General features: G+C 34.1%; 1 protein-coding gene across 1 annotated transcript in view; it reads left to right on the top strand.

Annotated features, from left to right (window-relative positions):
- The window catches only part of PTPRT (protein tyrosine phosphatase receptor type T), a 541,915-nt gene that overhangs the window by 465,050 nt on the left and 62,181 nt on the right, over positions 1-14,684 (top strand). The window contains exon 15 of the mRNA XM_058177805.1: positions 8,061-8,248. Coding sequence (XP_058033788.1) covers positions 8,061-8,248 — 188 coding nt within the window. The remainder of the gene's footprint in view (positions 1-8,060; positions 8,249-14,684) is intronic.

The raw sequence follows: 14,684 nt of genomic DNA, 5'->3' as shown, positions 1-14,684 counted from the left end.
TGTCTAAAGGTTTTTAATGAAAGAAAAACATACATCAATATTTTATTGAATTAAAAAGTGAGTCTGTTAGATGTAAAAGGAAGGAATATAACTTGGTTTAATTGATTGAGGTTACAAAAAGACTTTTTTTAAAAAAATATTCTGGTAACCCTTTAGGAACTTTTTGCTGACACCAGAATTGAACAGTTTTATGGATGTTTTATGGAATTGTTTATAAATAAGGGTTGGGACATAGGATGAAGAGATACCTGTTTAACCTTACACTATGAAGAGTTATAAAATTTGTGTATGCTTGTTGTGATGAAGGTAGGAAATCACTTCTTTATATATTTCTTTTCTTTTTCTTTCTTTTTCTTTTTTCTGTATTTTTTATTCTTTCCGTTCTATTCCTTTCTGTTTAGTTTGCATTAGTTTTTACTGTTATAATTACATTTTAAATAAAAAATATATTTAAACAGAACATCAGTGGGAAATAGCTTTTCATAGATAGATATAAACTTCCCCATTTTCTCTATTAATGTTGTACTGAGAAGAAATAGGCTTAGACCATTTAATTTTCCTCGATGGCAATGAAGAGAAATTCAAGGTTTAAATTACAATTCATAGAACTCAGTATTTTCAATGCAACATTTTCATCCATTCTGATTTTTTTTTTTTAAATCATTGTACATCTAGATGAGGAATTATCATGTTAAAAGTAAAGCAGAACTACTGAGAAACTACTGAGGGGAAGTTACAAATATTTCTATGCTATATTATCTACAAGTACTAGCTAACATATCTTTAGGCAGTCATACATTTATGGCAAGAAAAATCATATAAGTATATGGAATGTGTTGAATTTAAGTTTGTTACGTAGTATTCCGTGAAGGGACTGTGATTTATCAGATACCTTATAGGACAAATGGATACTAGTATTAGATCCATAAACAGAACTGTAGAGAGAGAGAAAAATCCTTAAATTTCTACTGTGTCTAATTCAGAAGATATTCTGCAGGGTTCTTACAGAACAGGTGCACATCGACTGGCATCCTATGAGCAATGATGCACTAATGACATATTCAGCATGTAGGCATTTCTCTGCTGACACCCTACTGATGAGCTGTCATGCAGGACTAAAGAAAGTGTGACAGAAATAAGCCATAGGACATTGTGGATACACCATATTCGCAGCTGAGAGAACAGTAAAAGAAAAAAATGATTGTCAGAATATTAGAATCTCAAGTTAAGCTATGAAAGTTCCTCAGGAACCTCAGGTTCCTTGTTGAGATATATCCAGTTGAGAAGAAGACAAGTTTTGCTTTGAAAGGAAAGGGCATAAAAAGGCTTCTGAGTCTATTTTAATCTATGGAAAGACATTATGTTAAGATGGAGGAACGTGGATTTTTGATTGAACATTGAAAGTCATGCTGTCAGGAAGCATTTTAAATTTAGCACTGCTTTCTGGCAGCTGTACAAGTAGAACAATCAGGACAAAAATTATCTATCATGAGAGATCAATGCATAAGATGCTGCTGTTGGACAGTGGTTTGCCACATTGCTAGGTGTAGAAGAAGACCTCCAAGCCATAAGTAGTCAGGAGATTTTCTAAAATTCAATTTTCATTACTGATTTGTCAGGGGGGACTTGTTTCCAACAATACATGTATTAAAGCAATATTTACAGTATATGTTAATTAGCACATTTTTGTGGGGAGGAAGAAATTATTTTGAATAACTTCCCTGCTAAATATTATCAGAGTTTCATTATTACACTTTCTGCATAATCAGGCTCCCTTCTATAAATCCACAGGATTCACATATAGCTTTGATTACACTCAGTGGCAAAGATATGCAAAAAAAATAAAATCTGAAAATCTGAAAGAGGGCCAATTCTAGTGAACAAGTCATATTTTGTAGCTCTTCTAATTTATTATAGATCTCAAAGGGAAGACTATTCCACAGCCTCAGGATAATTGAGTAATTCTATGCTCTTTGCTATAATATTCCTGATTTATGGGGATTTGAATCTTGAAGTGGGACTTGAAAAGTGGACCTAAGCTGACTTGGGAGACACCATAAAGACAAACACATTTTATCCCTTCTCAAGCACCATACAAGCACAAAATAATGGATACACGAGGAACAGATTCAGTTACAGGATTCAATTCAGAATGATTCAAGGTTTAATTCTGAATTTGATATAATATGCTACGTACATATTAAAAACGATTTATATTCAAAGTAAGAAATTCTGCTTCTGCCATTCTGTGCTCTCTATCCATCATCCTTCCTTAGCCTTTCTGTTCTTTCTGTGATCTAAACTCCACCTAAGCTGATAATGCAAATAACAATACACAAACACAAAGTAATGGGATGGAGTGGGGTGGGATGGGGTAGAATATTAACTTATTTATAAGGATATTAACTTACCTATAAGGATATTAACGGACATAGTCCATTTGATATAAGGTCTAGAAGGAAAGTCATGAAGGATAATAAAATAAATAGCCTATTTTAAATAAAAATAACATTATACCTGGGAAATACCATAACACATAAAAACACCTCAGAAAATGACAAACTAAATGATAAAACCAGAAAATAAAGATATAGCAGGAAGCCAAATGCAGAATGAAATGATTTTGTGAAGGATGTTACAAAATTCAGATTTTGGCAACATAAAATTATCTCATAGAATCATGTTACTTTCTCGTTTATTTTGACAATTGTGTTCAGGTCCAGATGCCAGAGGCGTAAAAAAAGGGGTGACAAGTAAACTATATTACACTTTCAGTCTAAAGGTGAGCAAATAGCCCATAGTAGATTGGAAGCCAGGAAAGATAAACAGAAGGATGACAAATTGTTCATAAGGGATTGAGCAAAAAATGAAATTCTGCTTTGTTTCCTTTATATGCTTCTTTAATATTAGATTCTCCCTTTATTCATCAACAGCCTCAGAAAGCAAGTTCTCATTAGTTTGAGCTCTTAAATAATTAATTAATTAGCTATCAATGTTTTTGGTAAAAGAAACAAATAAAACCGTGCATTGTATTAAATCAGTAGTATGATAGCTGATCTTCCCTGTCCCATTCGCATGGGAAGAATTATTTTATATTAGCATATTACCATGATCAGGAATTATGACAAATAGTTTACCATGAAGTAAACAATTTGTTATCTAATATCTAAATGAAAAAAAAGACAATTGGGAAACCAATTTTATAAGCATTTTCTTTACCACTAGGATAACAGAAAAAGTAATATGAGATATTCTGGAAGTTTGCTTAGGAAATGTCAAATAAATGACAACCTTTTATTTCAGAAGAGTGAGTTTGGATGGTTGTATAATTAAATCCATTTTAAACATCACTTCAAAAATAATTTATTTTGTGGAAAGGATGTCTTCTCACGTTACACACTTGCCAAGACTAAAAGAATAAAAATATAAATGGATATGATAGGCTTATCATATTAAAATCAGAATGAGCTGTAACAATTAATGGAGAGTTCCAAAATATAACTTGCTTTTTATATTCAACATACACTTTTTTATGGCAGAACTTGAAAATTGTCTGAACAGACCTTAATCTTATTGTTGTCATGCTTCTGCACGGTATACACCCTTCTAATCTCACCAGATTTATATTATCTTGTGAGAAGTTAAGAATTTGGGTTCCTTTTTAAAAGCTGTAAGACTGATTGGAGTCTGTGATTTACATAAAATCAGATTATGGCAATGATTGTTATGCTCATATACTGCCCAGAGTCACAGTGCATGAGTTGAGTGACTATCTGCTTAATAATAATAATAATAATAATAATAATAATAATAATAATAATAATAATAATAATAATAATAATAATAATAATAATATTATTATTATTATTATTATTATTATTATTATTATTATTGTGTGTGTGTGTGTGTGTGTGTGTGTGTGTGTGTTATTATTATTATAATAGACCGTAAAATAGAAGAAAAAGAAATAGAGGAAATTACAAATCAGAAAGACCTGTGACAAAAGAAAGCAAATATAGTACCAATAGTAATAGATGCCTTAGTTGCAATACCAAAACAAGTGGCGTACCATTTGAACACCATCGACATTGACAAAGTCACCATCAGTCAATTGTAAAAGGCAGCTTTACTTGGAACAGCTTACAACCTGTGACAGTTCCTTTGACATCATCAAATAATAACATCTGTGTGTCCCAGGTCCTTGGGAAGAGTTCTATAAGTAAATGAAAAGTCAAATCCAGTCTAAACATCTGGCTGACTGTGTGACATACCATAAAAAAAAAAGCATCTAGATCTTCAGCAATATTGTAAATAGTAAGGCATGAGTGTTTTACCTATAATATAAAGAGCCATGGTGGGGCAGTAGTTAGTATGTAGTACTGAAGGCTACCTCTGCTGACTATTGGCTGCCTGTAATTTGGCAGTTCGAATCTCACCAGGCTCAAGATTGATTCAGCCTTCCAGCCTTCTGAGGCGCGTAAAATGAGGACCCAGATTGTTGGGGGAAATATGCTGATTATGTAAAACGCTTAGAGAGGGTTGTAGAGCTATAAAGAAGTGTTATTGCTATAATACTCACCAACATACATGTTATATATAATTATGTTTTAGCAGCAGCATTCAGTATGAGATAGAAAGGCAGTTTACAGAGAGTAAATAGTGACTGGTAAACATGAAAATCGTCTGTTAGAAGATGGAGTCTGTTAATTTTTCAATTAATTTGTTTTTTTTTAATTCAGTATATAGCAAATATAAATGACTGTAAATAATTTTAATATATATTTTCCTCTGTTTATATAATAAATGGCAGAGAAAATAGGAGAAATTTAAACTTATTTTCAGAAATTGATTTGAAACAATAATTTATTATTGTTCATTTGTCCTGGGTTTGCAAACAATATATCCCAAGAGATGGAAAAAACAATTTTCAGAATATTTCATGAACTTAGACATCTTAGAAACAGTAGATACAGCTCTAGTGTTACTTGCAGAAAATTTGAGTACTTGTCTTGTTTGAATTCAGAGATTATCTGTGAGCAAAAAGCATATGGTTTACTATGTTTTGTTGCTGTTTACTTTACAAAACATAAGTTTTTGCTTATAATACCAGAAAATGATCATTTAAAGTCGGTGTGAAAAATCTGGCTGAGGCTGAAAGATCCATGCTCAGATTTTCTCTGCAAAGGATCCAGACATATTCTCTATTCATTGGGAAAGAATTTAGAATCTTTATTACATTTTAAAATGTTTGAATGTAGCTTGGACAATACTTGGAAATAGTACTTATTTAGAAAATTCCATCATCACTTTTAGTAGCACAAGTTAAAACAGCCAAAATTTGGGAAATGATTTTTTTATGTTTGTCAATACAGTTTAAGCAGTGTAAGATCTATATGCCAGTGTACTGCCATTTATATTGAATATAAGATGTCTTATATTTATATTCTTATAGATATTTATAATAGATTTTTAACAGCTAATTCAGATTGTCATCATCTATTTCTTTTTTCTTTCTTTTGATGTTACTTAAAATACTGCTGCAAGAGTAGCTGGTTGGCCAATGATAAATAGTAAAGCAGTGTTTTCCAAACTTGGTAATTTTAAAATGTGTGGACTTCAATTCCCAGAATGTACCAGCTAGCAATTTTCACCCTCCATAAAACTGAAAAAAATGGCAGAGACCAAAATAACATTTAATCTAGGCATGGGAAATAGTAATTCCATTTGAACATGCTAAATTGAGTAATTTTGAATAATGATGTATCCAGTGGCTTCGAATATGCTTTAGTAAGTCTACATATTATTTTTGATAGTTCCCGCTTGTAATGGTAACTTGCAATGTTTTAAAATGAAATTCATAAAAATGTACAGACTATGAAGAAGGCACTTGTAAAACAGGTGGAATTCAGTGCAATGGTAGAAAATTAAGGATGGTAATTCCAGTGGGCATGGTATACTTATAAAGATATCTCCTTCTCTATTAAAGGGAGTTAATGGGAACTAGGATAAAGAAAGATGAATTGAGAAAATAAATCCTGGAAAACTAATAAGCCTTGAAAATCCCCTCTGTTCAGACTCATTATCATTAGCAATGATGTTAGACTTGTTAATTGAATAAATAAGTGCTTAGTTTCCTACTCCTATGTTAGGTCTTTACCCATAGCCATGGATGTACACAAGTGAAGAAATACTCGATATATATACTTATATATATTTGCATTGCTGATTAAATTCTGAAAAACTGCAGTGACAGACCTTTTATATTTGGGGCCATAACTTCATTTTCAGAAGATGTTTTCTGTCCTTTAAATATCCAGTTTAATTTTAGACAATAATGGCTGAGAAAAATATATTCAGGAGCATAAGTGGCAATTGACCTATCTTTCCCTTCCATGACAGCTATAAAACAATAAAAGAGAAAGACAGGAAACATCAACATTGTTCTACCTATTTATTCCATAATAAATATAGTTTAACTCTCAGGTCTTACTATCCTTTCCTGCCTTTCTTTTTATTCCTTCCATCCTATCATCCTTTACTGATTCAGGACATATAAAATTGTGAGTAAAAATGTTAGAAATTAAAATTAAAATTGTATTGTTTAGCTTTAAGAATAACACATATACATATACATACATGTACATGTATATGTATATATACACATACATAAATATATACATGTGCATGTATACATAAATATATATCAGACACAAGATTGCCTAGAGACTGAAAATCTGAAAATTTACACTCCTGTTCCTCTCCCTAAAAACAGTTTCATCTTCTTTTACTGCTCTAAAACATAAAAAGACAAAAATAGTATTCTACTTTTTATAATCTGTAAATAACCAGTGAGACCTCACCTAAACTGATTCAATTTAAGAAGAAGAAAAAATGAGATTTCAATCCATATGCACATTAAAGAAACAGCTGGTGTTGGATTCCCTAGCATCTCCATTTAGCTAGTTGATCTGAGAAAATAGAAAAAGATATTTTGTATATATTAGTTATCTTATTGAAATATTTAATAATTAACCCTGCCTTAATACTGATTCTTAAAATAGTCTCATTGTACATTGAAGTCCCTCTCTTTCCCCAAGTGCTGTTCACACCACCCTTGAGTCAGGATAAAAATATCCTGGGATGAAATTTACTGTTCCCACTGCCAAGCCCTATTCTGTATTGATTGCCACAATTCCCATTCACTGCTACTCACGTGATTTCCTTCCATGATAATGAGTAAATGAACCAAAAAGATTTACTTAACTTGAGAATGCCCTTGAAGAAGGATCAAAGTAGAAAAATAAATATTGCCAGCCCATACTCTAAGCCTCCAAGTTGGAAAAGATCCTTAAAGTACTTCCAGAATTAAGAACTAACAGAAGGAGAGCAGGGCCCCTGAAGATGATATCAAGAGTTGGTACTAGCAAATGGAATAAACAGCAAATCACAAAGTTCCCACTCCTATGAGATATATTGCCTTATTATTTTCATCATCATAATATTTGAAAAAAATGTAAATCTGTGTCTCTTTTGCTTCGATGTATCTTCAGTTAGACAAAGCATCAACCGGCAATCTATCAAAGCTCTTTATTCATACATATAGTTCCCCTACAGGCTGTAAAATTGCACTGGCACCCTACTTGTTTCTTCTGGCAACAAAAAAAAAGATGAAAAAAATAACTGGGGAAAGTCGATATTGCTTCTGTTATATTTCTCCCCTTTAGCTCAGAAAGCAGCAGGTAGAACAGAACAGGGTGGGTAACTATTTAATGTGACTAAATCACATTAAAAAAAAACACCACTTCTGAATGCATCAAAGTGCATCAAAAAGTGATACTTTTCTTGCTGTTGACAAAACCATTTCATGACTTTGTTGCTTCTCTGTATGTGTGTGTGGCTTTTTTTTTCCTTCAGCGTTACCTGGTGGCATTGGGCATAGGTGGTTTCTCTACAGTCCTTTATTTTATCTATGGGGAGAAATTAATTCCTGTGGGAAAGAAAACAAATGCACAAATAACAGTTAGGTGAAAGTTTGTTTTGCCTCCCTATCTTTAAAACAGACAATAGCCATGGGGAGATGACTCAACCGACCCTGACAATCCAGACCCATCCCTATCGAAGCTGTGACCCAGTGGAAATGTCCTATCCCAGGGGACAGTTCCAGCCAGCAATCCGAGTGGCCGACTTGTTGCAGCACATCACTCAGATGAAACGGGGACAGGGCTATGGATTTAAAGAGGAGTATGAGGTGAGATGAATATTCACTCACTTGAATAATAGAAAAAGATTGAGATTATAGCTACTAGAAAATAATCAGAATAAGTCCTGATTGAAGAAGTATCTCAAAAGTTAAAAGATTTATTTTTATGTGTTACTGATCATGGTTTTCCCTCTCTTTCTTCCTGAGTCCTCGTTGCAGTCCTTTTTCTGTTGCAGAGCTCCTGTCATTTATACATTCGTACATTGGCAAAAAAAAAAAAAGAAGTTTATGAGAAACTGACATTGGGTCTGTTTCAAAGAATGTAACTAGTTCATATGCAACAGCTATTGACTTGATGGTACAGCTATTATATTTGTGCTGGAGAATCTGCCTGTCTGCCGCTGGGCCACCACTTAATAGTAGTATGCAAAGCCTTCAACAGCTCAGGACTGAGTTAACTTAAATTATGTTCCCTCTTATATTAGTCTCCAGTCTATGGAGATTCTCGGTCATCCAGATCATGGTTGTCCAAAAGGTGCTTTTTCAAAAGGCAATTTGGGTTTGTTTTTCCTTGAAGACATTTCGCTTCACAATCCAAGAAATTTCTTCAGTTCTGGTTGAATGGTAAAGAATGGAAGGATTTATATTCCTTGCAGTCAGCTGGTCATTACCACTCTTTCTGAGAGTCATTGAGACCACTTGGAGGTTTATCTTCAAGGAAAAACAAAGTCTAGTTTCCTCTTGAAAAGGCACCTTCAAGACACTAGTCTCCACTATTCTGGTTTTGCTGTTGTTCATGTATGCCTTGTGAAAATGTCATCTAATAAGAATTCTTTGCAGTGGCACTTATTCTATGGATTGGAATAACTTCCCCTCTGCAATGTACCAGGACTAGCCCTGACAAATTCAGACCACTTTATGTTGGTCGTCATCACTCCTGGCTCACCTTATATTTATATTTTTAATTGTTCAATTATACCTTGAAAAATAATATGTTCATTTGTTTTACTAACATAAACTAACCAGAGGCTATATTATTATCATTAGTTATTATTATTATTATTATTATTATTATTATTTGTTTACATTTATACCCCACCCTTCTCCGAAGACTCAGGGCGGCTTACAATGTATAAGGCAATAGTCTCATTCTATTTGTATATTTTTTTTACAAAGTCAACTTATTGCCCCCCCAACAATCTGGGTCCTCATTTTACCTACCTTATAAAGGGTGGAAGGCTGAGTCAACCTTGGGCCGGGCTCGAACCTGCAGTAATTGCAGGCTCTGTGTTCTAATAACAGGCTTCTCTACTGCCTGAGCTATCCTGGCCCTTGGGATTTTTATTTTTGGGTACTAAAGGTATTTAAACAAGTGTTTCCCGAAAATTTTTCCATGCAGCAGAATGCACTGAATTTTCCCTTAAATTGTGATATAAAACATATAAAATTATTTCAATGCTTTAAGAGCTAGTTTAAAGATCAGAGTCATTAAATAAAGTGGGGGGAGCAACAACTTTGATCTCCTTCTGAGTGTCTGTAACAGCTAATAGCTCTTCTGACTGCTAGGTGTCACCTATGAAGACTCAAGCCTTACACACATCTATTATTTTGGCATGAAGCTCTTTTGTGAAAGGATCTTAAACTATTGGAATAATTTTGTTCATTTAAAAATGTATTTCAAATTGCAATGGATTGTAGAGCTGGAAAGTGGAATAACACTTCTAAATTTGAGTGTCAAGCCAAGCAGCTTATCAAGGAGACCTGGTATGCCAGAGATTTTGTAATTATGAAGTTAAAAGAGTGGCATTCTGTTCTAAAGATTATTTTCATCTTTCCTAGCTCAATCCTGTAGTTAAAGTGAAATTTGTGGTAGTATAATTAAGAAGCAATTACCTGTACTGATGATCTTCTGTTTAAATCAGGCACTATTGTTGGGCATCTGCGCCACTTGAGCACCCAAGTGGGATCAAGTTGTTGTACTTTCCTGGCCACATAATTTAATTAGCAGTGATAGACATTTTAATTTTTCACAAAGCCTCCAATCAAATACCTCTCTAGATATTACTATACTATGAGAAAGGCCAATGTTTACTCATTACTGTTACTACCAATAGGACCCACTTCGGTAGAAAGTCATACATCACTTTGCTGAACTTGAAACTGACCTTGGCCACTTGTTACATTCTTTTCCTAATTCTCAGTAGATGAGATTTCATCCTGATGACCCTAAGGTATAAGGAGACTGGGAGGCTAGGTATTTGGTGAATATTATTTTCAAAGTGCTATTAGAGCAATTCAGCAGTATAGGGTAAGTAATGATTCAGTTATCATTGATACCTGGAATTATAACCATTATGACACAGTGTTTGGCATCTTGAAAGCATGTTCTTGTAACTGCCTTTGTCCTTTAGTTAATTGTACCCCTATTTACTTGGTCTTTTTTTCTTTTGCTGAAATGTTACTTATACCTGAGGCCTTTGCAGAAACAGTAGGCAAATAATACTCAAGATCCAGTAACTGAACACAAATACAAAATAATGGCTAATGGAAGAAAAATCTCATGAAAGTAGAGCCAATTGTTCACTGCAGTTGAAATATATGCTAAAATGGCCTATAGTAGAACCTATATCTGAATTACTATAGATAACCATATACCTAAGACTGGATGACTGAACTGCACTTAAAAGAATTAACACTTTTGTTTTACAAGAAAGGAATATGAAGGTTAACTTTAAAAAATGGCTATTTTTTAAAAGAAATTTCTTAATAGAGACAAATCTGCTTTCTCCCCAACTGCATCTGATGGTGGTTTAAATATACCAGGTTTGGAAAAATCTAGTTTTCAAGGCTCATGAAGAGTATCTACTGTTTTATTGAAAGAGAAATTAAAAGCTGACCTTGGGAAAATTTAAGACAGAGTAAACACTTACGGAGGAAAAGAAATCCCATCGTTTTTGCTGTCTTTCAAGCCTCCAGAAACTATCACTGAATTTAAGAACAAATTGCCTAGTAATATGAGATGAGAAAAAGTTATGGTTATACCTGTGGTTAATAGAGATAAAAAGAAACAAAAGTGGGGGGAGGCAGAAAGACATAAAGAATCACTTAGCCCATTTCTGAACAGATCATTAAAGCTTGACACCACAAAGTAATATTGATCAGGCTTTCCAGCATATCAAAGGACAGCTATTTCATACACAAAGTGAACTCAAATCACCTTAGAAATTCCAACCCTATTGATACTAATTCTGGTATCATGCCTCTCAAAGATATAATTTTTAGTCCCTGACTCCTTTCTTCTTCCCCTAACACCATGTTGAAAGATTCACTCTTACTCATAATAGTCCTTATTTCTTTCCAAGTAAAATAAATTCACAGGATTGGGCGTGAAATTAAATTTAAAAATTTAATTAAAATTAAAAGTATATTTCTTAAAATACAGCTCATCACATATCATAATTAAATATGTGTTGTGATGCCTTCATAGTAGCTTAGAAGTTGGATAAATTAACTTTTTTCTCCCCATCCAATGGGTCCCTAAAAGACCATGCTCAGGTACAGAGTCAACTCCTGCAATATGCTTCCCAAATCAAACGCTGTTTGTTGCCTTTTCGCAATGAAAAAAAAAATGTAGCAAACAGCAGCCACAACTCAGTTTCTCCAGCAAATGCTTAGCACACATAGTTCCTCAGCCTGTCCCTGTACAGTGGCACAAATAAGAATGGCAGCCAGTGGGGAAGGCTAGAAGCAGTTTTTCTGCTTGGGGAAAGACTCAGAGATTGGCTTAGAAAGCATTTGCCCTCATAAGCATCTGGCAAGAGTTGCACTCATACCTGAGAATGGCCTTTTAGAGGGATCTATGATAATTAGCCGCAGCCAACTCTCCATGGCCAACTCACCATGGCCAACATGCCACAGCAAAATTACCACAGCCAACTCACTGCAGGACAAGAGTTATACTAATATCAAAGAAATGATGGAATAGAATCATTGAAGAAAGGATACAAAAGGAGGGACAGAATGAAATGTAAATGGCAAAAAATTTAAAAAAATGTTTATTTTAAATAATTAAGTAGAATTGTTAAATTGTATTGCAGCAAATTGTCCCACGGCGAGTTGACCTGTGGTGAGTGATCATCTTGATCATCTAACCGCTTGGTCTAAAACTTGGCAGCTCCAAATTTCAACCAGCAAATGCTCAGTCTTACATATAGGAAAAAAGAACCCAAACACTAAGTACATTCTAGATGGACATTATCTTACAGACAACCCCCATCCCGTGAAAGACCTTGGAGTTTTCATGTCAAATGATCTAAGTGCCAAAGCCCACTGCAACTACATAGCAAAAAAAGCTCTAAGAGTTGTAAACCTAATCTTGCGTAGCTTCTTTTCCAAAAACACCACACTACTAACCAGAGCATATAAAACATTTGCTAGACCAATTCTAGAATACAGCTCACCTGTTTGGAACCCTCACCACATCTCTGACATCAACACAATTGAACGTGTCCAGAAATATTTTACAAGAAGAGTTCTCCATTCCTCTGAAAACAATAAAATACCTTATCCCACCAGACTTGAAATCCTCGGCTTAGAAAACTTGGAACTCCGTCGCCTTCGACAAGACCTAAGTTTAACTCACAGAATCATCTATTGTAATGTCCTTCCTGTCAAAGACTACTTCAGCTTTAATTGCAATAATACTAGAGCAACTAATAGATTTAAACTTAATGTCAACAGCTTTAATCTAGATTGCAGAAAATATGACTTCTGTAACAGAATCATCAGTGCTTGGAATACTTTACCTGACTCTGTGGTCTCTTCTCATAATCCTAAAAGCTTTAACCAAAAACTTTCTACTATTGAGTTAGCCATGGTAAGTTGGCTGTAGTAAATTGTCCAATTCCGCTTTTAAGGACAGGCATTCTCAGCATGGAAGAAAAGATGCAGTAGTCCTTGCAGAAATGGAGCAAAGTCCTAAAGTAAAGGAAAAATCATACAAGGGTAATTCAGAGAATATTCTGGTTACAATGATAACATTGTATGAGATAGAGGAAAGGAAGGTAAATCTATTCTCCACATTTTATAGGAAACATTATATTTGCATTTTTTTTATTTTTTTTATTTTTTTAATTTTATTTTGTCACAACATCATATAAAAAGGATTATATAGTATATAAGCATATATATGAGTAAATATTAGGAGGTATAAGCATCAATATATATATAGGAAGAAGAAAAGAAAAGAAAGAAAAAAAGAAAAAACAATAGGACAGGAATGGTAGGCACATTTGTGCGCTTATGCATGCCCCTTATGGTCCTCTTAGGAATGGGGTGAGGTCAATAGTAGAAAGTTTTTGGTTGAAGCTTTTAGGATTGTGGGAAGAAACCACAGAGTCAGGTAAAGTATTCCAAGCACTGATGATTCTGTTACAGAAATCATATTTTCTGCAATCTAGATTAAAGCGGTTAACATTAAGTTTAAATCTGTTGGTTGCTCTTGTATTGTTGCAATTAAAGCTGAAGTAGTCTTTAACAGGAAGGACATTACAATAGATGATTCTATGAGTTAAACTTAGGTCATGCTTCCAGATGTCATGATTTCATGCTTCCAGATGTCAGTGAAATTCCATCTTCATCACTAGGGTTGTATATTTGGAATGTTGTCCCAAAAGGGTGCCAGAGAGATAATACAACAAACGGTATTAATACCAAAGGACATCAACCCTTTTTACCTTGCATTTCATTCATTCCTACTGCTGGCTCCTCATCTCCTCACTTGAGTTAGTTCCATAACCTGTTCTGCCTCAGGTGGCCTGACAAGGATTAGGAAATGGCTCATAATAGAAGGCACAACTAATCTTTTTCCCTCAACAAACTGAAGAATTAAACAATAGCAATGGAGTACAATGGAATGAATGTATGGTGATTTAGGAGGCAGTGTTGATTAAGGAAGCATTATGGGATGGAAGAAGTTGGGAAGAATGGCCTCAAGGCAGACAGAAGTCAATGCCTGGATCTTTAAGAAGAGATTTGTCTGAAATGGTACAGAGTCTTCTGCTTGAGCAGGGGGTTGTACTAGAAGACTTCCAAGATCCCTTCAAACTCTGTTATATGTCTGCTATATTTAACTTAAACTAATAGGGCCAGAGCATTTCTCAGTGTCAGGTTTTCCATTCCAAGGTAGGACTAAAATGCACATTCTTTGTGAATATAGTGAACACAGTTGTTGAATGGGTACTTAATATTTTGCGCTCTCTCTCTCTCTCTCTGTGTGTGTGTGTGTGTGTGTGAAATATTTTTCAGTGGGAGCACACTATTGCAGGAGCAGACTACCTCTGTGTGACATATTTGAATATGGTTTGAGAAAAGTATACTGCACTGTGTATACTTACAAATAAGCCCATCCATGGATAAAATTCAGGATTCAAATTTTAACCCAAACAGCATAAAAAATGGATAAACCAACCTGAATTTTTCAAGG

Source organism: Ahaetulla prasina, chromosome 3 (assembly GCF_028640845.1).
Source record: "Ahaetulla prasina isolate Xishuangbanna chromosome 3, ASM2864084v1, whole genome shotgun sequence".
Lineage (NCBI taxonomy): Eukaryota > Metazoa > Chordata > Lepidosauria > Squamata > Colubridae > Ahaetulla > Ahaetulla prasina.
Note: the sequence above shows the minus strand (reverse complement) of the source record. Positions and strands in the feature narration are given on the sequence as shown.